The sequence below is a fragment of the Ranitomeya imitator genome, chromosome 4, assembly GCF_032444005.1.
Source record: "Ranitomeya imitator isolate aRanImi1 chromosome 4, aRanImi1.pri, whole genome shotgun sequence".
Taxonomy (NCBI): Eukaryota; Metazoa; Chordata; class Amphibia; order Anura; family Dendrobatidae; genus Ranitomeya; species Ranitomeya imitator.
In genome coordinates, this window is record NC_091285.1 from 350013711 (window position 1) to 350039790 (window position 26080).

A 26080-nucleotide genomic window follows, 5' to 3' on the forward strand; every position below is an offset into this window, starting at 1 on the left:
ACATCTGTTGCTGCCAGCGACTCCCAAAACTTTGTTTACACCACCCCATCCATTGCCATTATTTCCTTTACGAAACATATTGCACAACACAATAATTAACTTTTACGAAACTTTTAAACCCTAATTATTCAAACACTGCCAAAATACATAACAAGAAATGCTAGGCATTTGTAAGATAAATTGTTTAGATTTTGCAACACATTCCAGGTTTCTGGATAAAGCTTTCAGAGTAAAGAATTGAGATTTTGAGGCAGGTATATGTTGTGACAGGGTCACTGACACAGTATATGATCAGAGATATGTATCACTGCGCATATAGGCGTCAGTGATGTGAAACCAGGATATTTTTCCTCCAGCACACTACGTGTTGAGAAGGTTAAATTAAAGTTGCATACATGGGTTGGTTTTATGTGGGCACCAATAGAGTGGGTGGGAGAGTGCTCATCATATCTCCACCTGCAGAGTCGTCACCGGTATGTGTACTGACAGGACCTGGGATGATGTCAAGGTCAGGTGATCATCACATAGTCTGGCTTAAATAGCTTGTCTAGAGAGTCAGTGTGTGTTGTATCTTGGGAGAGAAGGAAATCCCAAATGGTTACAAGAGGAGCCGAGGAGAAAGGCCAAGTTTACTTTAGTTGACCCTGCTAAGGTTTATGCTGTGTTTTAATAGACTAGAGGGTGTTTTACCTCAAGAGGCATTCTTGAATCTACCTTTGCATGCAGCCAAGTGAATCAACCCCTCACAATGGACAGAGAGTAAAATGTAGCAGCAAGCCAATGTACTGATGTGGCATATACAGTCGTCAAAGTGGACTAAAAACAAAGTGTAGAAACAGATATGCAGTTACAATATTTTATTCTAATTTTTAACTAAACCCATTCCCAAAAATGACATAAGAAATGCTAGATTTTTTAGCTAGATAGTCAGTTATATGTCTAGATATTAGAGAATTTTATTTTGTAATTTTAATAAACAAATATTCCCCTTTTACAAAAAGGATTGCAATAGAAACTCTGTACAGTCGCTTGTGATAAGTAAGCATAACTTAGCTGACTGACATGTATTTTATATTTTTCTTTCTGAAATAAATATATTGCACTGGCTTACTGCTTTCTAGTGCATAAAGAATGAAAAGAAAAGTGTAGTTGTAATTTAAGTATGGCAGGACAAATGGCAGCTACACCATATCGCGGATCTATCAGACTGATTTCCTATCTCACTCTCTCCCTATCAATTAAATCTGTATATTATCCACAGACAATTATAATCATCTTTATCAGTGCTGTAGTTGCACAGCACACTAGTGTCTGGAGTATTTGTCCAATGTTTAAGGGCTTTCTCTTACTTTCTCTATTATTGAACTGTGAGCCCTCACTATCCTAAATAACACTAACATGGCTTCTGCATTCCATGTATAACCTTTTATACAGGCTTTTGATAGTTCCTCTTGATTGGCTACACTTGTGATGTGATGTGATAGCTGCAAGGATGAAGTCATATGAGCCATCTGTGTCTATTGCAATTCTCAGTAATAATCCTCAGTTTATCCTCAGCGGGCATTTTTTGTCAATTCGCGCAAAATGAATTGCAAAATAATCTAGTCATCTCTACTATCTATGGTTGTAAATGCAAAAGCTATCACTATACAATCATGGCCGAAAGTGTTGGTACCCTTGAAATTGTTTTCCAAAAAAAACAGAGGTAAAAGAGGCAAATTGGACATAATTTCATAAAAAACCTCAAAAATGAGCTTGACAAAATTGGCACAATTTCAAAATTTGTGGGTAAAGATGTTAGGAGTCGAGTTTCCTCTGCTGCACAGGGGGAATCTCGATCCGTCTCCGCTGCGGTCTCCCATTCTCCTCCAGCCGCAGTGGAGCCTGCTCAGCAGGGGCGTCGATCCCAGCGTCTCGCTCAGTCTGACTCTGTGAGAAGAGTTACTGCTGCTTCTCCAGCTTCTGCCTGTAAAGCCTATACTGGTCAGCAGCGAGTGGACTTCTCTGGGACTAAGTCCTTGTCTGCGCACACTGAGCATGCCCAGGGCAAGATCTCCCGTTGGAGATCGAGGGTCATGTGCTCAGACTCTGCAGCGCATTCTATTGGTCCTCTTGGCAGGTCTTGGAAGGGCAAAGTTTCTGTGGCCGCTTCCTGTCCTGCAACTATATAAACTGCGCATGACCGCACGGCCATGCGCTAGTGTACAATTTAATACGTGTGTTTGTTGTGAGTGCAAGTCGTTCTTTAAATACCTCTACCCTATTGTATGATTGTTCGCGTATGGAGTATGGCTGCTATCTAGCGCCCGACTTTCACTCAACGTGTCACACACGTGTCAGCGTCTACTGCTGTGACCGCCAGTGCGGTGCCACGCGCCAGTGTGCGCTTCCTGACCCACGTCTGGGTGCTTAGTGGTGCCTGCCAGCACGGCACGGTTCGCACTTCGGTGCCTTAATTATATAATTCCTTTCACACCCAGTAGCGGTGTAGTGCCAGCAAGGGTCTAATCGGACTACGATCCCTGTTGGGGTTTAGTTCGCTGACCACTTGCTCGCGCTCTATGTGCGGTACCGCGGTCCTGTGATGCAACAGGATCGCTTTCTTCACGCTGGGTGAGGTTTAACCCACGCGTGTATTCTTTTGAATACCGCCATATTGTCTCATTTCCTAGCAGCAGGTTTCACCTGCACGGTGGACCCCGGACTGCGAACGCATCTATATCATCTCCCTTGGTGCGTTCCGCCAGTCCTAACAAAAGAACTTTGCTTCAAGCATGTGATGCGTGTTCAAATTCACCTGTAGCAAGTAACAAGTGTGGGCAATAAGAAAATCACACCCGAAACCAGATAGAAAGGGGAGAAGTTGACTCAATGTTTGAATTGTGTGGCTGTGTGTGCCACACTAAGTATGGGGGACAGAAAGAAGAGAAGATAATTGTCTAAGGACTTGAAAAGCAAAATTGTTTAACAATATCAAAAATCTCAAGGTTACAGGTCCATTTCTAGAAATCTTGATGCTCCTTTGTCCATGGTGAGTAACATAGTCAAGAAGTTTTCAACCTATGGCACTGTAACTAATCTCCCTGGAAATGGAAGGCAGAGAAAAATTGTTGAAAGGTTGTAACGCAAGATAGTCTGGATAGTGAATAGGCAGCCCCAGCCCCAAACAAGCTCCAAAGAAATTCAAGCTATCCTGCAGGCTCAGGTGCATCAGTGTCAGCTCAAACTATTACATTTGAATGAAATGAAACACTATGGCAGGAGACTGAGGAGGACCCCACTGATTACACAGAAACATAAAAAACTAGACTGCAGTTTGCTAAAAAGTATATGAGTAAGCCAAAGTCCTTTTGGGAAAGCAAATTGTGGACAGATTAGACCAAGATAGAGCTTTTTGGTAAAGCAAATCATTCTACTGTTTACTGAAAACAGAATGAGGTCCACAAAGAAAAATAACACTGTACCTATAGTCAAATATGGTGGAAGTTCAAAGATGTTTTGGAGTTGATTTGCTGTCTCTGGCACAGGGTGCCTTGACTGTTTGCATCATGAAATCTGAAGATTATCAAAGAACTGTGTGTAGCAATGTGGTTCCCAGTGTCAGAAAGCTGGGTTTGCGTGCTAGGTCCTGGGTCTTCCAGCAGGACAATGACCCCAAACATACTTCAAGAAGAACCCATAAATTGATGGAAACAAAGCACTGGAGAGTTCTGAAGTGGTCAGCAGTAAGTCTGGATCTAAATCCCATTGAACACCTGTGAACAGATCTTAAAATTACTGGAGAAGTTTCAAAAGAAAAGTGGTCAAAAATTTAAGTTGAGAGGTGCAAGAAGCTTGTTTATGGTTATAGGTAACAATTGATTGTAGTTATTTATTCTAAAGGGTGTGCAAACAAATATTAAATGGAGGGTGCCATCAATTTTTTTTTGCCCAATTTCTTAAAACTTATAAAATTAGAAGTGGTTTTCCAAACAAGAAAGTGACTGATATTTGCATAGTACAAATGGTCACTTCGACTCCTGTATTTAATTTTCACAACAATCACTGCACAAGGGGGAAGCCAATCATACTGAAACTTTTATTTAATAACATTTAATATGGATAAAGGAATTTTGACTTACATGTTTTGCTAAATTGGGACTCTTTGAGTCAACATCATACCTAAAAATCAAGCAAAGAAAATGGATTTGAAAAGATGAATTATCACATTATTTTCAGATAGCATCCCCAATAATATTTCATGCATTCTGTCCCACAGTAATACAAGAAATGTACTATTTATAACATAACTGAATAACTTTATCTACAGGTGTTTGAAAAAGGGTTTGCCCTTTCCTGATTTCCTAGTCTTCTGCATGTTTGTCACACTTAAATGTTTCAGATCACCAAACAAATTAAAATATTAGACAAAGATAACACACACAGATGTTAGTCAAAGATAACACAAGTAAATACAAAATGCAGTTTTTCAATGAAGGTCTTTTTATTATTAAGGGACAAAGAAAACCAAACCTACAGGGCCATCAGTGAAAAAGTGAAGCCCCCCCACCCCACCAAAAAAATAAAAAAAAATAACATACATTAACTGTGGTTTATCACATCTTTGGGAAGCGGAGTTCAATTCCCTAGCCACAACCAGGCCTGATTACTGCCACACCTGCTCTAAATTAAGAAATCACTTAAATAGAACCTGCCTGACATAGTCAAGTAAACCAAAAGACCCTCAAAAGATGGATATCATGCTGCAATCCAAATAAATTCTGGAACCAATGAGAAATTGGTAAAGTAATTGAGATCTATCGGCCTGGAAAAGGTTATAAAGCCATTTCTAAAGCTTTGGCACTCCAGCGAAACACAGCGAAAATGTCATGCACAGTGTAGGAAAAGGTAAGTGAACACGAAGAGATAAGGCAAAGGGAACCAAACACCAGGGAAGTGGGGAGTAGAGACCCCTAGGCAGATCTAACGTCACTCTGTCTGACCTATTATCCGTATATAGGTTGCACACCTATCGCCGAGCAGAATACCTAAACCCTGCGTGACCCTGGCGATAATCACTGCATAGGGAAGGACAGGATGAGTTCAACTCAATCCCCACTACAACTAAAGACAGGTGGAATAGACAAGTAAGTGGAACATTTGGCTTGTGTAGGCTCAGAGAGAAACACAGATGTCCTCCAGCAACACCAAGAAGGAAGATAGCAGACTGCTATGGTTCCAAGCATCAGCAGGGAAATGGAAATAGAAATATCAACCGCAACTTCCAGCAGCAAGCTGGGAGTTATATACACCCCGGTCCAGGTGTGTCAACTAGAGCCGGAGGAGGTTGGCACTGGGTCATAAAGTCAGAAGGACTAGGAAGGAGTCTGCAAAGCCAACAGCTGAGACCTTCTGCAGCAAGATGCAGTGCGACTGTCTGCAGCCTCAAACACACCAGTGACAGAAAGGCATTAACCAAAAATGGCAAAAACATGGAAAGATGGTGAACCTTCCCAGGAATGGCCAGCTGACCAAAATTACCCCAAGAGCGCAGTTACGACTCTTCCAAGAGGTCACAAAAAAACAACAACATCCAAAGAACTGCAGGCCTCATTTGCCTCAGTTAAGGTCAGTATTCAAGACTCAACTATAAGAAAGAGACTAGGAAAAAATAGCCTGCATGGCAGAGTTCCAAGACAAAAACCACTGCTGAGCAATAAAAACATAAAGGCTCGTCTCAGTTTTGCTAGAAAAAATCTTGATGATTCACAAGACTATTGGGAGTATATTGTGGACTGACAAGAGAAAAGTTGCACTTTTTGGAAAGTTTATGACCCATTATATTTTGGTGCTTTAGGACTTGGAAGACTTGCTGTGGTAAATTGAACCATGAATTCTGCTCTCTAACAAAAAATCCTGAAGAAGAATGTCCGGCCATTTGTTCATTACCAAAATCTGAAGCGCACTTGGGTTATGCAGCAGGAAAATGATCTAAAACACACCAGCAAGTTCACTTCCGACACCCTCATACATGGCTCATGTTTAAGGGTGGTTTCACACTTGCGTTTTTGTCTGCAGCTTTTTTGCACGAAAAAAGACATGCGTTTTTTTCCCTATATTTAACATTGAAAACGCATGCGGTTTTTTTGTACGCGTTTGGTCGCGTTTTGAAACGCATGCGTTTTTTTTCAGAAATGCAACTTGTAGTATTTTTAGAGGCTTTTTTTGACACATAAAAACGCATGCGTTTTCATGCATTTTTTGTGTCAAAAAATACATTGGAGTCAATGGAAACGCATACGTTTTTTTGTGCATGCGTTTGTTTGCGTTAAAAACTCATGCGTTTTTATTTAAAAAAAAACAGAAAACACACTGATATGCCACCCCCCACCATAAAGGTGATAAAGGGATCCTAACCCTAACCCTAAAGGGATCCTAACCCTAACCCTAAAGGGATCCTAACCCTATCCCTACCCATAACCTTAACGCTAACCCTAAAGGGATCCTAACCCTACCCCTAAAGGGATCCTAACCCTACCCCTAACCCTACCCCTAACCCTAAAGGGATCCTAACCCTAACCCTACCCCTAACCCTACCCCTAACCCTACCCCTAATCCTAAAGGGATCCTAACCCTAACGGGATCCTAACCCTACTCCCTTTAGAGTTAGGGTTAGGATCCCTTTAGGCTTAAGGTTAGGGGTAGGGTTAGGGTTAGGATCCCTTTAGGGTTAGGATTAGGGTTATGATCCCTACCCCTAACCCTACCCCTAACCCTAACTATTTCTGTTTATAGTGGGTTTTTTACTTTATTTTGATGATTGGCAGCTGTCACACATTTCTCAGCATGCGTTTAAAAAACGCAAACGTATGAAAAAACGCATGTAAACGCGTCAAAACGCAGCGTTTTTTTCACCACATGCAAAAACGCATGCGTCAAAAAAACGCAGCGTTTGCATGCGTTTACATGCGATTTTTCACCATGCGTTTTTTTTTTTTAAACGCATGCGTCTTGAAACGCAAGTGTGAAAGCAGCCGATACATTTACTTTGCAGGTTTACCTGATAAAAGTGTACATGTGACTGACCAGAAACTGCAATTGATCACAGTGAGGCCATGCGAGCCTTAAATAGCTGCAGCACGTACAGGACCCTTCAAAGAAGGACCAATGGAATTGCTGCAGTACCTGAGCATGTGACCCTAGATCTCCACTGAGAGATCTTGCCCTGGGCATGCTCAGTGAGCAAAGCAGAACTTAGTCCTAGCACCTGCAGGACCTTCCGTGAGAAGGACCAATGGAAGTCGCTGCAGTACCTGAGCATGTGACCCTAGATCTCCACTGAAAGATCTTGCCCTGGGCATGCTCAGTGTGTGCAAAGCAGGACTTAGACCCAGAAAAGCCTGCTCACCGCAGATCAGTGCAGGGTACAATAGCAGAGCCTGTAGAGGCAGTAGTAACCCTTTGCACAGTATCAGTCTCAGTGAGACGCTGGGAGCGACGTCTCCACTGAGCAGGCTGCACTGTGGCCGATGCAGAATGGGAGACCGCAGCAGACACGGATCGAGATTCCCTCTGTGCAGCAGAGGAAATTCGACTCCTAACAATGTATTTATTTCCATTTTTCCATTAGGGTTAGAGTTGGGCTAAAGTTAGAGTTGGGCTAAAGATATAGCTGGGCTTAGGGTTGGGCTAAAATTAGGGTAAGGGATGAGCTGGGTTATGGTTATGCTAAAGTTATGGTTTGGCTTAGGGTGAGGGTTGGGCTAGGGTTAATGTTGTGATTATGGTTGGGATTACGATTAGAGATGGGATTAGAGTTAGAGGTGTGTTGAGGTTAGAGTTGGAGTTAGAATTGGGGGGTTCCACTGTTTAGTTACATCAGGGGGTCTCTAAACGCGACATGGCGCCACCATTGATTCCAGAGACAATTTGCGTTAAAGTCAAACTGCGCTCCCTCCCTTCTGAGCCCTGCCATGCTCCAAAACAGTGGCTTTCCACCACATACGGAACATTGGCATACTCATGAGAAATTGCACAACAAATTTTGTGGTCCATTTTCTCCTGATACCCTTGTGAAAATGCAAAAAAATTGGTTTCAAAGTAAATTTTTGGTGAAAAAAGTAAAATGTTCATTTTTTCCTTCCACATTGCTTTAGTTATCGAGAAGCACCTGAAGGGTTAATAAACTTCTTGAATGTGGTTTGCACACCTTGAGGGGTGCAGTTTTTAGAATGGTGTCAATTTGGGGTATTTTCTGTTACATTGACCCCTCAAACACTTCAAATGTGAGGTGGTCGTAAAAAATTGTTTTGTAAATTATGTTGGAAAAATGAGAAATCGCTAGTCAACTTTTAACTCTTATAACGTCCTAACAAAACAAAATTATGTTTCCAAAATTGTGCTGATGTAAAGTTGACATGTAGGAAATGTTATTTATTAACTATTTTGCATGTCACAACTCTCTGATTTAAGAGTACAAAAATTAAAAGTTTGAAAGTTACAAAAGTTCCAAAATTTTTGCCAAATTTCAGCTTTTTTCATAAATAAACGCAAGTTATATCAAAGAAATTTAACCACTATCATGAAGTACACTATATCATGAAAAAAGAATCTCAGAATAAGTGGGATACGTTGAAGCGTTCCAGAGCTAAAACCTCATAAAGGGACAGTGGTCAGAATTGTAAAAAATGGCTCAGTCATTACCAAATTGGCGCTGTCACTAAGGGGTTAATCGTGTACTTGTAAAATTCTGTTTAAAGTATCACATATACTCGAGTATATCCTGAGATTTTTAGCCCATTTTTTTAGGCTGAAAGTGCCCCTCTCGGCTTATACTTGAGTCATTGTCCCTGGGGGCTTGGCGGGGGACGGGGAGCGGCGGCTGTGACATACTCACCTGCTCCTGGTGAGGTCCCTGCATCTCCGGTCTCTGGGCGCTGACAGCTTCTTCCAACGTTGAGCGGTCACATGGTACCGCTCATTACAGTAATGAATATGGACCAGACTCCACTCCCATAGGGGTGGAGCCGCATAGTCATTACTGTAATGAGCGGTAACGGTGATCGCTCAACGCTGGAAGAAGCTGTCAGCGCCCGCAGACCATAAATGCAGGGACCACACCAAGAGCAGGTGAGTATAATGGGGAGGGGGAGCATTGCGCGATAGTCACCTCTCCTGGTTCTGGCGCCGCTCAATCTTCCGCATCCTCTGCAGTGACGCTAAGGTTAGAGGGCGCGATGACGTGGTTAGTTCGTGTCCTCTGCCTGAACGTTAGTGCAGAGGATGCGGAAGACACAGCGATGCCGGAACGAGGACAGGTGAATATAGCAAGTGCCGGGGGCCTGAGCGACGAGAGGTGAGTATGTCATTTTTTTTAATGGCAGCAACAGCATATGGAGCAAATATCTCTATGGACCATCGTATGGGGCCATATTCAACGTTTGTACAGCACTATATGGGGCAAATATCTATATAGAGCATCTTATGGGGCCATAATCAACATTTGTGCAGCATTGTATGGGGCCAATATCTCTATGGAGCATCTTATGGGGCCCTTATTAACCTTTATGCAGTACTGTATGGGGCAAATGTGTCTATGGAGCATCTTATGGGGCCATTATTAACCTTTGTGCAGCATTATATGGGGCATATTTTAATATAGGGGCATATTTTAATATGGAGCATCTTATGGGGCCCATCATGAATTGTATGGCGCATTATTTGGGGTTCCTGATTCAATATGGATATTCAAAAACACTTAACCTACTGATGTCTCAATTAATTTTACTTTTATTGGTACCTATTTTAATTTTTTAAATTTACCGGTGGCTGCTGCATTTTTCACCCTAGGCTTATACTCGAGTGATTAAGTTTTACCAGTTTTTTGTGGCAAAATTAGGGGGATCGGATTATACTCAGGTCAGCTTATACTCGAGTATATATGGTCATTCTATTATATTAAAAAATTAAATATAGCATATACATTACTCTTACTGCACATATTCTAGTAATCACCACCATTATTTCAAGTTTCTCATTACAAAACAGTCTCAGTTCAATTATTTAGTACTAGATGGCAGCTCGGGAGTCTAGAATCCATATATACTTTATTTATTCAAATGTAAGAATAATACAATTAATAAATAATAGTAAGAAAGAACAAAAATAATAGGCAGTATATGGAGAAAACACCAAACAAAAGTTCAAAATTGGTGTGAAAATGTCACTGAACCACTTCACAACTAAATATATATAGTTTTGGTAAATGGTATTATCATTTTTTTGACGAAATTCGGCAGGAGCTTGAAGAGCAACGTCACTGGGCCCCCCTCCACGCAGTAGAAACTTGCTGTGAGGTAAAAATTCAAAAATCACACCAAAATGGCGGGCGGAGTGTGTCACAGTACGGCACGTTTCTGATTGGTCGCTCGCAGCAGGCGGCAACCAATCAGACACTGGACACTGTTGACGTCACTTATCTCCGGACATTAGCTCCGGACATTAGCTCTGGACATTAGCTCCGGACATTATCTCCGCACATTAGCTCCGGACATTAGCTCCGGACAAAGCCACGGAAGTTGGCACAAATTGCAGGAAGTAGTATTCTATGCAATTAATCTCCGGACATTAGCTCCGGACATTAGCTCCGGACATTAGCTCCGGACATTAGCTCCGGACAAAGCCACGGAAGTTGGCACAAATTGCAGGAAGTAGTATTCTAGGCAATTATATATTAGAAGTTTTTGATATTGCAGATTGTTTGCAGTATTTATGCACTATTAGCTAAATTTGGTTACTTTTTCATTGCGTTTGTGAGTGTGCATTTTTTAGCTGCATTTTTATCGCAATTTTTTGTCTCTTTGCTGTGTCATGATTTAAATTAAGCTGCTTTGCTTTTGATACTTCCTGGTATTTGGTTACGGCAAAAGTTTATTGATACAGTTATGTGTGGATTACATGCACTGTTAGTGCATTTCAGCAGCAGAAGCACAGTAAAAATGCATATGCTTTTTTACCTACTGATTTGCCACATTTAATGAAATTCTATGAGGAAAGTCTGCACATAAAATTCAAATGTACCAGCAAAAGAAATTGACATGCTGTGAATTTCATACCCACATCACAGTTCAGTTTCCACAACATTAAAAAAAGCAGAGTGGGCATGAGATTTCTTTACATCCTTTTCACTTTGTTGGAACTGTAAGACACTGTGTTTCTTTGCACAGTGAAAATATGCAGCATCAAAAATACACCAAAACCTCATGTGACTTTAACGTTAAAGTGCCAATGAATAAAGAAAAAAAAATCACATTACATTACAAACCTCCCCACTAAACATGGGTTAAACAAGGCTGTTCACACCTTTTTTGGTTTATAAAAACAGTCATAAAACAAAAAAATAATGAACACTCACCCATGAATACCCTACTGGTCCTCGTTTAATATAATTTAAAACAACTAGTGGATAGTATATGTAATATACAGTATGTATATGTATAACATGCATAGTTTTATATTTAAGAAACTTATCACCATCACTGGCTGAATTGTGAGATAGAACAATGTTAAATTCATTATACACCATTACAAAGAGTGACTATAATTTAAAATTAATTAGAGATCTGAAAGAAAACTTCAAAGACAAAAAAAGGACATAAAAGCATGATTCCAACACATTCATGCCAAAGCCCGACAGAATACTTTTAGATCTGAAAGTCACAAAGTGTATAGGACGCAGAAAGAAAATAGCAAGGAATGGTGTGTTATTCTGAAAAAATGTCTTTTAAGTATTCATCATTGTGCTTATTTAAAGACACACAATCACGCAAAAGTGACATTTTTGGATGTTTTTCTCAGTAAACTGTTTTTTAAATTTTTTATTTGGAAGTTGCCAAGTTTGTCACTAACTAATAACGCCACACAGTAAAATAGATATTTTTTGTCTTAGTTCGGGATCACAATACCGTAGAATACGGACAAGTGCTATGCGAGAAAACTTTGCATAGCACTCGGACCACTGTTAATCAATCTATGGGGCAGCTCACATCACCGTATTTTTTCTCAGGCATATTCAGCGTGTGTGTAAAATCGCAGCATGCTGCTATTTTACACGTATATCATCGGAGACTCGCCAATGCATGCCTATGGGTGTGAGAAAAATTCGAACACCACACGGACTATCCGTCTAGCTTGCGAGAAATACGCACACATTTTCCTCATTTCAGCCCATTGAGCCATTAAATTCAATAGGGAAAAGAAGTGAGAACTGTAAAGCCATAAGCCTGTCATATGGATGTCATATGGAGAACACTTGTGCGACTCTCGGCAGGAAGGCTCGGAAGAATATGAAGAATGGCAAATGACAGTATGACAAGTATATTATACAGCCTGGAAACTGTAGACAATGGAAGCATCCCAAAAGGGATGGGGATTTCACCATCTCCCGTTTACCATTGATACTTTGAAATACACCTTCTCACTCTGTGATAAAATGAAAAGGAGCAATTGTCTAGTGGAGATACAGCACGTCACAATAGAATTTAATAGATTTTTTTTAAAATAAAAACCGAAAAACATTTTCACAAGTAATTTGAATATTATAGATATAGAGAGAAAAAAAGTGATGCATGGCACTGCTACTAAATATTTCTAATACCACCACAGAAATTCCAAGCTGTTATGCCTATATGCCTGCTGCTGGACACTTGGGTGCACGCCTGTCAGTCCATGATAATCCAAAACAAAGAAAAAAATGGAGTGCACTCACCGGTCCAAAATGCAAACAGTCCTTTAATCAAAACATGTGCAGGTACACTGGGAGAACGTGGAACAGAAGGACGACGGCCGTTTCACGCTACTGCGCTTCAACGGGTCCGTCGTCCTTCTGTTCCACGTTCTCCCAGTGTACCTGCACATGTTTTGATTAAAGGACTGTTTGCATTTTGGACCGGTGAGTGCACTCCATTTTTTTCTTTGTATTACATTTTCACAAGTAAGGCATGCGTTAAAGAAGTTTTTCTCGAAGAGCGCACTGACTCAAAGTTTCATTGATCCATTCGCAATCCAATTTAACAAAATGGGGCATGCGTCCAATATGTGAGACTCAGAGCATGTCCTATTCTGATCTGTTTTGCAGATCAGATTCGGCCATTAAAGTCCATAGGGATACATTAAAAATGGACAAAAAAATTAAGACATCCTTCTACATCAGTATTTCATCCATTTTTAACTGACCCATTTCTAAGTAAATAAAATAAAAATTTTGCTTATCTCCTTGAATTTTTTTTAAAAAAGGAGAAAAAACCTGATGCAGCAGAGATGCAGTACTGAAGAGACATCAGAAAAAAATATTTAGCGATAGTTCTATCCATGTGCAAAACAGGCTGCATACAAACATTACGCAGATCAGGTTTATTAATGTGCTTATTCATAGGAACAATGTTAGGCCAGTCTCACACGTCCAGATATTTCCGGTACTGGAAGAAATGGTCATGGAGCTATCCGTGTCCGTGTGTCATCCTTGTGCTAGTGTTTATCATCCATGTGCTGTCCGTGTCCGTGTATTGAAACAATTTGTTTACATTTTAACTGTATGACTTTTAATAAAGCACACAGATGGCATCCGTGTGTGGTACGTGTTTACAAGCACCCATTGACTTTTATGGGTCTGTGTGTTCCGTGTGCTCCTACGAACACTGACATGTCTCCGTGATTTGCACACCGACACATGGTCTGTGAAAACACACTGACATCTGCAGAGACACATTTATTTTAATGTGTCTACGTGCGTCAGTGTCTCCGGTATGTGAGGAAACTGTCACCTCACGTACCGGAGCCACTGACGTGTGAAATCGGCCTTATGCATAGACTACTTGAAAAAGTTGTAGCATGCGCTAATCTCATCCATTTTTCAGATGAAGTTCACCTGTACATTTCAATGGGTGAGCAAAAAATGCAATACATACACCATCCGTATGGCATTCATTTTTTACAGATCTATTGCAATTTTTAACAAAAACTGTATTTGGCCTTGTATAATTTTGTATAAGTTTTTGCTTTTCGCTCCCCTTCTTTCCAGAGTCTTAACTTTTTTTTTTTCTATCAATATGGCAATGTGAGGGCTTTTTTTATGCAGGACGAGTTGTACTTTTGAAGGACACCATTGGTTTTTTAGCATATTGTGTCCTGGAAAATGGGAAAAAAATTCCAAGTGCGGTGAAATTGCAAAAAAAAAGTGAAATCCCACAGTTGTTTTTTGCTTGGCTTTTTTACTAGGTTCACTAAATGCTAAAACGGACCTGCCATTATGATTCTCCAGGTCATTACAAGTCATAGACATCAAATATGTCTAACATGTCTAGGTTCTTTTTTGTCTAAGTGGTGAAAAAAAGTCCAAACTTTGATAAAAAAAAAATTGCGCCATTTTTCGAGACCCGTAGCATCTCCCATTTTTCGTGATCTCGGGTTGGGTGAGGGCTTATTTTTTTAGCGCTGAGCTGTCGTATTTAAAGATACCATTTTCATGCAGATACATTCTTTTGATCGCCCGATATTGCACTTTAATGCAATGTCACGGCGACCAAAAAAACGTAATTCTTGCGTTTTGACTTTTTTTCTCGCTACGCCGTTTAGGTTAATCAGGTTAATTCTATTTTTTTTATTGATAGATCAGGCGATTTTGAACGTGGCGATTTCAAATATGTGTATGTCTGTTTTTTTATTGTTTTATTTTGAATGGGGCGAAAGGGGGGTGATTTGAACTTTTATATTTTTAATATTTTTAAAAACATTTTTTTTTTTTACTTTTGGCATGCTTCAATAGTCTCCATGGGAGACTAGAAGCTGCCATAACCCGATCAACTCTGCTACATACAGGAGATGATCATATCACCTGTGTGTAGCAGAATACCTCACTTGCAATGAGCGCCGACCATCGGGCGGCGCTCATAGCAATCAGGCAGTGACAACCATAGAGGTCTCCAGGAGACCTCTGGTTGTCATGCCAATGTATCGGTGACCTGCGATTACGTGACGTGGTCACTGATGGGCGGATTTCCAGCACAGTTGCCAGAAATTTATGTTAAATGCTGCTGTCATCGTTTGATAGCAGCATTTAATGCATTAACAGCCATTGGAGGATCGCGATTCCTCCTGCGGCTGTTAGCAGGACATGTCAGCTGTTCAAAACAGCTGACATGTGCCGGAAAAGGTGCGGACTCACTGATAAATCCTTTATTTGTCATTAAGGTGCTAATTATTGATATATAAAAACAGATGAAAAAATGGACATATTAGTTTAATATGGGGGAAATAATGAATGAAAAATGGATGATTATTCATATTCTCATGTAAATTTGGCCTAGGGGCTCTATAACACATCAAGTTTGTTTTGGTATAGGTGCTATCCATTATATTTGCAGATAAATCACAGACCCATTATGCATTTTCATATGTCCTTTATTTTTGTAGACCGGTTGTCTCAAAAAAAATAAATAAACATGCCCTACATTAAGGCTATGTGCACACGTTCAGGATTTCTTGCAGAAATTTCCTGAGCAAAACAGGACATTTTCTGTAAAAAATCTGCATGCGTTTTTTTACCGTGTTTTTTACCGCGTTTATGGTGATGCATTTTTTTGCGGATTTTTCCGGAGGTTCCCAATGCAATGATATAATGGGAAATCCACAAAAAATCTGCAAAATTAATGAACATGCTGCATTTTTTACCACGATGCGTTTTTTTCACGGAAAAAAACACATCATGTGCACAAAAATAGCGGAATGCATTCTAAATACAGTGCATCAAGGACTGCAAAAACTGATGTATTAACAAAAATTGTTCCATCACACTGAAAAAAACCAGACTGTTTTTCTTGTATATGTATATATATATATATATATATATATATATATATATATATATATATATATATATATATATATATATATATATATTTAAAAAAAAAATCATCTAAGTCCTTTTTTAACCCTAGAACGCATGCCCATAGAAATCTACACATTCACGCACCTGGGGCCTTTTAGGCCTGTTTACAATTATCATGGAATAACTCAAATAAAAATACTTTTCAAAGTGTATTGCAAAGTAAGGATGCATTCCCACTAGCGCAGGGGTCCGCCAGCACGGGATTTACGTAATGGATCTGACCTCCGGGTGACCCCAGCTAAGGCTGGCGGATGCATACCTGGGGCCTCGCAGGCCTGCCAGGTTACTTGTTTTCTATTTTCTGTAAAATTACTTTAGTTCGAATTTTGAAACTCTAGGTATTCGTCAGGTATATAGTTGTTAGTAATTTCCAGTTGTTCATATATTTTTATGTTATAGGCATTTCGGTATAACAACCTTTTTTTGGGACTACCCCATATTCACGCACCTGGGGCCTTTTAGGCCTGTGTAAATAACACGGAATAACTCAAAAATACTTTTCAAAATTTATTTTACAATTGCAAGTTAAGGATGCATTCCAACTAGCGCTGGGGTCCGCCAGAAGGGGATCCGAAATGGATCTGACCTCCTGGTGACCCCAGCTAAGGCTGGCGGAATCCTGCCATTCTGGCAACCTTAGCTGGAGTTACCAGGAGGTCAGATCCATTATGGATCCCCTTCTGGCGAACCCCAGCGCTACTGGGAACACAGCCTAAGATGTGTATACTTCAAAACATAATTATGTGCACAAAACAACAAAAAAGTAAGTAAACGGGCATGCCAAATATAGGCATTCTATATGCAATTTTGTTATGAAAACATGTTTTGGTTGTAGCAAACTTGGTGCAGGAATATTTATTTGTAACTTTACATATTACCCCGACAATTCTCACATATTTTTTCGGCTGAATGTTCCTTGAATACATTTTGTCCGCAAGTAGAACATAAATGCTCCGATTTTCTTTCCTTCTTTGCTGGACAAATATAGCAGCGCTTTCTTTTTTTTTTCTCTTTGCTCTGGATGTTCCAGAAAGCGTATTCCACATCGGATCATTGACTCCGTAAATTGCCTTGATAAACATATCATGCTGCTTCTCTCCATCATAGTAGGCATCAAAAGTTCATAACAAAGTTCTGTCAAAAATAGACGTCTCTTGTCTTTCCTGTTGGCATGGAATTCTGGATTAGTTTGACAATAAACAATGTAGCTATTGAGGGCTGACACATCAAGGATATTGGAAAAAAGGGCAACAGGCCAACGTTTAGTCTGCCTTTTGCACGAATACTTTCCAATCATTTTGTCCATCTTGTCGACACCTTTTGTCTTATTATAATGCAGTATGATTTCAGGTTTTTTTTTTTCCTGTCATTGGTGTCAATACTTCCATGATGATGCATTGTACTCAGTAATATCACGGATTTTTCTTTCTTGGCTTTATAAGACACCATTGTTGCTTGATTGCAGAAACCGAAAACACTCTCGTAGATTGTTCGCTGTGCATTGTGCTTCATGATTGGAGGAATGTCGCGGTGGTTTGGCCTCATAGTACCAACAAGTGTAAGTTGCTTTTGAAGCAAAAAGTTGGCCATTTCAAAATTGGTAAAGTAATTATCCATTGTAATATTTTTTCCTGAATTGAAAATTGGTAGAGCAAGTGTTTTTACTGTCGGAACATAGGTCTTTCTGGACTGGAGCATCATCTTCTGTGCCACAGTAAATCAGACCATTCATTCCATAACAGCTTGCTGAATCGCACATCCAGAAAATTTTTATGCGATACTTAGCTGGCATAAAATGTTGTCATGCAGAATCCACACTCTTCCCAGCAATAGCAGAGTCATAAAAGTTCTTCCCCAGCAACAATACAGACAAAAAGACTGAGTATCACAAGTAAACCTAGTACAGGCCTAAAAGGCCCCAGGTGCATGAATATGGGGTAGTCCCAAAAAAAGGTTGTTATACCGAAATGTCTGTAACATAAAAATGTATGAATAACTGGAAATTACTAACAACTATATACCTGAGTATTACCTAGATTTTCAAAATTCTAACTAAAGTACTTTTACAGAAAATAGAAAACAAGTAACCTGGCAGGCCTGCGAGGCCCCAGGTATGCGTTCTAGGGTTAAACCATTAATGGTTTCCACTGTGGCAACTCCTGAGGTAGGCTGGTAAAGAAGGCAAGCCTCCTATGAAGACTGAGCTTTGTTTTCTCCACCTGGAGAGAGTGCTTTCTTGTTTTTTTTTGTTTTTTTTACATGAAACAGCTTGTACTTGTAGAAGTTAATCATGCTTTAGTCATCTTTGGTCATCTCGTTTCAATCCTAAATAAATTTATTTATTTTAATAATTTCTCACAACTAAGACCCCTAATGCCTTTTATCAGTTTTGTGGCTTTTCTTTGTACTTTTTTTTTCTTTTTTTTAAATGAAAAACTCTAGCCCATCCTGTCTATAAACTGGTTGTTTAGAGTTGAACTGCATATTCCAGATGAGATCGTATTAAAGCATTGTAATATGGTAGTATTACATCCATAAACCACAAGTCTATGCTGTTTTAAAAAACAAAATTAACACAAACTGAACGTAGCAATACCTATATATCAAAAAATAACACATCAATCAATGTGTATAATATAGTAAATGATATATAGTTGCTACGTGGACCATTCCAAAATTAAGAGAAACCGAAAAGAAAAAACCTGAACTTATGGTCTAAAAAGAAAGGTACAAGAACTGATAATTGCTTTAAATAAAATTACCTTTTATTGAACAGAAATGGTAAATGGCAGCACTAAAGCAAAAAATGTGTCTGTAATTGGAATAAAAATCAATAAGCAAAAACATACAATGATGGAAAAAAAAAAAAAACAGCGGATCAAAAAGGAGGGTAATGACATTTAAAATATAATTGTTTACATAAGTATAGCCTCTGATGGCACAAGAAAAACATTTAATGTCAGATAATATTGTAGAAACTATCATAAAAGGAATTTATATAAGAAACACATAGACATATATATATATACCTCAAATAATGCTTTCACTCAGGAAGGGCTCAGAAATAAATATTTTTCAGAATAACCATGATTTTATTCACAGCTTTAATGCATCTTGGCATGCTTTCCACCACTTTTTCACACTGCTTTTAAGTGACCTTATGCCCCTCCTGTTACAAAAATGTAATCAGTTCTTCTTTGTTTGACGGCTTGTGACTATCCATCTTCCTCTTGATTACATTCCAGGGGTTTTCAATGGGGTTCAGGTCTGGAGATTGGTCTGACCATGACAGAGATTTGATGTGGTGGTCCTTCATCCACACCTTGTCTTGTGACATGGCGCATTGTCCTGCTGGAAAAAGCAGTCCTCCGAGTAGGGGAACATTTTCTGAGCAGAAGGAATCAACTGTTTTTCCAGGATAACTTTGTATGCGGCTTGATTTATACGTCCTTCACAAAGAACAACCTGCCCAATTCCAGCCTTGCTGAAGCATCCCCAGATCATCACCGATCCTCCACCAAATTTCACAGTGGGTGCAAGACACTGTGGGTTGTACGCTTCTCCAGGTGTTGATCTGGGGATGCTTCAGCAAGGTTGCATTTGGGCAAGTTAATCTTTGCAAAGGACGTATGAATCAAGCCGCATACAAGGTTATCATGGGAAAACAATTGCTTCGTTCTGCTAAGGCAATGTTCCCCAACTCTGAGGACTGTTTTTTCCAGCAGGACAATGCGCCATGCCACACAGGTAGGTCAATCAAGGTGTGGATTAAGGACCACCACATCAAATCCCAGTTATGGTCAGCCCAATCTCCAGACCTGAAGGCCATTGCAAACCTCTGGAATGTAATCAAGAGGAATATGGATAGTCACAAGCCATGAAACAAAGAACTGCTTAAATTTTTGTACAAGGAGTGGCATAAGGTCATACAAAAGCAGAGTGAAATACTAGTGGAAAGCATGCCAAGACACATGAAAGCTGTGATTAAAAATCACAGTTATTCCACAAAATATTGATTTCTGAACTCTTCCAGAGTTAAAACATTAGTACTGTTTCTAAATGATTTTGCAGTTTTTTTTGCATTATTTGAGGTCTGCAAGCAATGCATTTTTTTGCTATTTTGACCATTTCTCATGTTCAGAAAATAAATACAAAATGTATTGCTTGGAACCATGGAAACATGTTGTCAGTAGTTTATAGAATAAAAGTACAATTTACATTTTACTCAAAAATATACATATAAAGAGAAAAATCAGACAAGCTGAATATTTTGCAGTGGTCTCTTAATTTTTGCCAGACCTGAAGAAGCGAAACATGTGTTGGGGTGTGTGCGGTGTTCAGTGCTGTCCTATGGGTGAGAAATTCCTTATCCAGCATCTGCTCCTGACTTGCTTTTGATCTGTATGGATAATGGGGACATAATGTGCGGTTACTATACCTATTTACTTAGATTGTCCTGAGAGCAGGCTGGTGGTTATATATTCCTCTCACCCATTTATGTACTCTTACAGTTGGGGTTACTTATATATGTATTGTTAGACACTGTTATCAGATGATGTTACGGTTAGAGTACCCCTGTACTTTGGACAGCCTGTCACTGCCTATATGCATCATTGCTTAGATTACCTGTCCAGTCATTTTGGATTTTATTGTGTGTTTCTATATTTATGTATTATGTGGTAATAAAGTTTTGTACTTTTTTCTAAATCAGTTTATCCTTTTGATATTTGTTATCATTTATTTGATTTGCAGTTGGGAATTGTAACTCTTTTTTTTTCTTATGGTTACTGCATTGCTCTTTAGAGTTTTCCCCTAATATGGTCCTTACATATTATCAGTTCTGGTATATGTATGTGTATATATATATATATATATATACACATATATACATATATATATACAGAGAGAGAGAGAGAGAGAGATACACTGTGTGCAGAATTATTAGGCAAGTTGTATTATGATCACATGATAATTTTTATACATGTTGCCCTACTCCAAGCTGTTCAGGCTTGAGAGTCAACTACCAATTAAAGTAAATCAGGTGATGTGCATCTTTGTAATGAGGAGGGGTGTTGTCTAATTACATCAAAACCAGGGTGGATAAAAATCAATGTTTTTTTTTTTAAAAATCAAAAAAATCTGATTTTTTTTATTTAAATCGGATTTTTTGGATTTAAATCGGATTTTTTTTATTTAAATCGGATTTTTTTTATTTAAATCGGATTTTTTCAATAAACTGCTTTTTGAGGAAAATATTTTACCATCCAAAGGTTCTTCCATCATGAGATAAAGCTGAGTTGTTTAATTCAGTAGAATAAAGGCTGTATATGTGTAACATTCACAATGCCATGCTCTTCCAGAGGTTTCTGTAGGATTAGGCCGGCGTCACACACAGCGTAAAACAATACGGTCCGTATATTACGGCCGTAATACGCTGAAAAGTCCCGAAAAAAGTGGTCCGTAGCTCCTCCGTAGGCAGGGTGTGTCAGCGTTTTTTGCGCATGGCATCCTCCGTATGTAATCCGTATGGCATCCGTACTGCGTGGTTTTCTCGCAGGCTAGCAAAACCAACATACCGCTATAGAAGTGATCCATGTGTCCCAAAAAGAAAAGAAAATATATATATACTGTCTATATATATATATATATATATATATATATATATATATAATGTCAGTAGACACATATATTAGAGAGAAAAGCCGGTAATTCAGTGCGGTGTACAGTAAAATCACACTGACAGCTTACAGTAGAATAGGTAGAATAAATGTGTACACGTGGAATAGGTATATATATATATATATATATATATATATGTGAGTGAGACACATATATGTATGTATATTAATATTTTTTCCAGCGCTATACAGCTTGAAAGCCGGTAATTCCAATACCGGCTTTTTCTTTCTCCTTCCTAAAACCCGACATGATTTGAGACATGGTTTACATACAGTAAACCATGTCTTCTCTCCATTTTTTTTGCAGATTCCACACTACTAATGTCAGTAGTGTGTATCTGCAAAATTTGGCCGTTCTAGCTCTTAAAATAAAGGGTTAAATGGCGGAAAAAATTGGCGTGGGCTCCCGCGCAATTTTCTCCGCCAGAGTAGTAAAGCCAGTGACTGAGGGCAGATATTAATAGCCTGGAGAGGGTCCACGGTTATTGGCCCCCCCCTGGCTAAAAATATCTGCCCCCAGCCACCCCAGAAAAGGCACATCTGGAAGATGCGCCTATTCTGGCACTTGGCCACTCTCTTCCCATTCCCGTGTAGCGGTGGGATATGGGGTAATGAAGGGTTAATGCCACCTTGCTATTGTAAGGTGACATTAAGCCTAATTAATAATGGAGAGGCGTCAATTATGACACCTATCCATTATTAATCCAATTGTAGTGAAGGGTTAAATAAAACACAAACACATTATTTAAAATTATTTTAATGAAATAAAAACAATGGTTGTTGCAGTATTTTATTCAACGCCCAATCCAGTCACTGAAGACCCTCGTTCTGTGAGTAAAAAAACATAATAAACCAACAATATACTTACCCTCCGCAGATCTGTAACGTCCAACGATGTAAATCCTTCTGAAGGGGTTAAAACATTTTGCAGCAAGGAGCTGTGCTAATGCAGGCTGCTCCTCGCTGCAAAACCCCAGGGAATGAGGCTAAAAATAGATCAATGATCTATATTTAGCTTTAGCCAGGGAGCTTTCTAGGTAATTTCCCACGATCTATGAACAGCCAGCAGAGGGCGCCTCACCGCAAATAAAGCTAAATATAGATCATTGATCTATTTTTAGCCTCATTCCCTGGGGTTTTGCAGCGAGGAGCAGCCTGCATTAGCACAGCTCCTTGCTGCAAAATGTTTTAACCCCTTCAGAAGGATTTACATCGTTGGACGTTACAGATCTGCGGAGGGTAAGTATATTGTTGGTTTATTATGTTTTTTTACTCACAGAACGAGGGTCTTCAGTGACTGGATTGGGCGTTGAATAAAATACTGCAACAACCATTGTTTTTATTTCATTAAAATAATTTTAAATAATGTGTTTGTGTTTTATTTAACCCTTCACTACAATTGGATTAATAATGGATAGGTGTCATAATTGACGCCTCTCCATTATTAATTAGGCTTAATGTCACCTTACAATAGCAAGGTGGCATTAACCCTTCATTACCCCATATCCCACCGCTACACGGGAATGGGAAGAGAGTGGCCAAGTGCCAGAATAGGCGCATCTTCCAGATGTGCCTTTTCTGGGGTGGCTGGGGGCAGATATTTTTAGCCAGGGGGGGGCCAATAACCGTGGACCCTCTCCAGGCTATTAATATCTGCCCTCAGTCACTGGCTTTACTACTCTGGCGGAGAAAATTGCGCGGGAGCCCACGCCAATTTTTTCCGCCATTTAACCCTTTATTTTAAGAGCTAGAACGGCCAAATTTTGCAGATACACACTACTGACATTAGTAGTGTGGAATCTGCAAAAAAAATGGAGAGAAGACATGGTTTACTGTATGTAAACCATGTCTCAAATCATGTCGGGTTTTAGGAAGGAGAAAGAAAAAGCCGGTATTGGAATTACCGGCTTTCAAGCTGTATAGCGCTGGAATAAATATTAATATATATACATATATGTGTCTCACTGACATATATATATATATATACCTATTCTATGTGTACACATTTATTCTACCTATTGGACTGTAAGCTGTCAGTGTGATTTTACTGTACACCGCACTGAATTGCCGGCTTTTCTCTCTAACAGCGCTGCGTATTTCTCGCAAGTCACACTGCTTGTCCGTGTGTAATCCGTATTTTTCACGCTTCCATAGACTTTCATTGGCGTATTTCTTGCGCAGTACGGTGACAAACGCAGCATGCTGCGATTTTGTACGGCCGTAGAAAGCCGTATAATACTGATCAGTAAAATACGGCAAATAGGAGCAGAGGCATAGAGAATAATTGTGCCGTATTTTTTGCGAGTTTTACGGACGTAGATTCTGCGCTCTTACGTCCGTAAAACTCGCAAGTGTGACGCCGGCCTTAGAGGGCAGTTTCTCTCCTATATTATCACAGACGCTCGCTTTACTTACGCAGTTCTCAAAACTGAATTTGACTCCGCAGAGGTCCCAGACTCTTCTTCACGGCAAAAATGTTACAACATGAACAGAGTTGAGAAAAAGACCTTAATCCTATTGTTCTACAAACCTATGAATACAGAATCAACCCCTTCAGTGCCAAGTCCAAGAAGTTAGACAATATGTTTCTGATTGTTTGGAGTGGAATAGATCTGCACAACACATGAAGAATGTGAATCTAAGTGTGAGGAGGAGGAAGGGCAAGCAGACAAGAAAATGAAAGTGAAACTTTGAGCACAATACTGCAGCATAGCCACAGACAGACAAGTCTGGATCTGTTTGTGTGTACGATCTGAGGTTTATTACATTCTTTCCTTATAATGGCAGCAGGCCGTAAAAGAGACCCAGTTTGGGAACATTTTAATGAAGCTCCTTCGCCTAATCGGTAAGGCAGGCATGCGTGCAAAATGCAAACGATGCAACAAAAAGATGCAAGACCTGGTGGCGCGAATGAGGCAACATCATGAGAAGTGCGGTGATGAAGATGACCAAAGAAACACTTCTGAACAGGCAGGATCTTCAGGTTGGTAAACATTTTTATTGAATCCTATTTCTAAAGACTGAACTGTCATGTGTGAGAAAAATTATATTTCTTATTATTACTGCATGCTACTGTCATTTGGTACAGTTATGAAGAAAAACAAATATTCCTTTTGGGGTAGGGGCAGTGATGTGTTGTGTACAATAAGCAGAAATTGTATAAACAATAAAATAACAGCATTGACTTTTTTTGTTTAGGGGAATTCATGGATTCTGGAAACTATCCACCTCCAAGATCACCATCATCCTGTTCTACAGTTTCAGAGTTATCCATCCAGGATAGTGCTTCATAAGCAGCAGCATCGTCATCAGACACCCACAGCCACATATCACCATCACCCAAAAGGAAGAAAAAACATTTACCTCCTGGAACCACCATAGATAGGTTTGTGATAAGAACTAGCAGATTAGAAAAAGAGTTGATTGATGAAAAAATAGCCCAGTTTATTTATGCAACGAACTCTTCTTTCCGTCTGACTAAGAACCCACATTTCATTAATATGGTTCAGTCACTGAGACCAGGATACAGTCCACCCAGCAGAGCTGATGTTGCAGGGAAACTGCTGGATCAAGTGTATGACAGAGAAATGGAGCAATGTGCAACAGCTCTGGAGGGTAAAATTGTTAACCAAAGTATTGATGGGTGGAGTAATGTCCACAATGATCCTATTGTATGTGCTTGTATAACAACAGAAGAAGATAAAGTCTTCCTTGCACAAACAACTGATACGTCAGGAAATGCACACACAGCAGAATACTTACAAGAAATGGCAGTAAAAGCTATAACGACATGTGAACAAAAATTCAAATGTCTAGTACGCAGTTTGGTCACTGACAATGCTGCAAACGTATCCAAGATGAGAAGAGATTTAGAAGAGCAGGGAGGGAATACAAAGCTGCTAATAACATATGGTTGCAGAGCTCATTTGCTGCACCTCTTAGCCAAAGACTTAAGTGTTCCAGAAATAAAGGCTAATGTTGTTGAAATTGCTAAATACTTCCGTAATAATCATTTTGCTGCAGCAGCTCTGAAAAGGATGGGTGGAACCAAACTAACGCTCCCACAAGATGTTAGATGGAACTCTGTGGTGGACTGTTTTGAGCAGTATATCAAAAACTGGCCTATTCTGATGACACTTTGTGAAGAAAATCGAGATAAAATAGATGGCACTGTCACGGCCAAAATCCTCAACATTGGGCTTAAGAGAAATGTTGAACATATGCTGAGCTTCCTGAAACCCATGTCTCAAGCTTTAAACAAAATACAGAAAAATAGCTGTTTTATTGCGGATGCTGTTGAAATTTGGAAGGAACTGAGTGAACACTTAAAAACAGAACTACACATGGACAGAATTAAAATACAAGCAGTAAACAAACGAATGGGACAAGCCCTGACTCCAGCTCATTTTTTTGGCAAATATTGTCAATATCCAATATCAGGGTCAAAACCTAAGTGCTGAGGAAGAGGAGTTAGCTATGA

At 39.5% G+C, this 26080-nt stretch overlaps 1 protein-coding gene across 2 annotated transcripts in view; it reads right to left on the reverse strand.

Annotated features, from left to right (window-relative positions):
• The window catches only part of CPNE8 (copine 8), a 545271-nt gene that overhangs the window by 260535 nt on the left and 258656 nt on the right, over positions 1-26080 (reverse strand). For both annotated transcript variants that reach the window (XM_069764995.1, XM_069764997.1), the window contains exon 5: positions 4122-4161. In XM_069764995.1, the coding sequence (XP_069621096.1) occupies positions 4122-4161 (40 nt within the window). The remainder of the gene's footprint in view (positions 1-4121; positions 4162-26080) is intronic.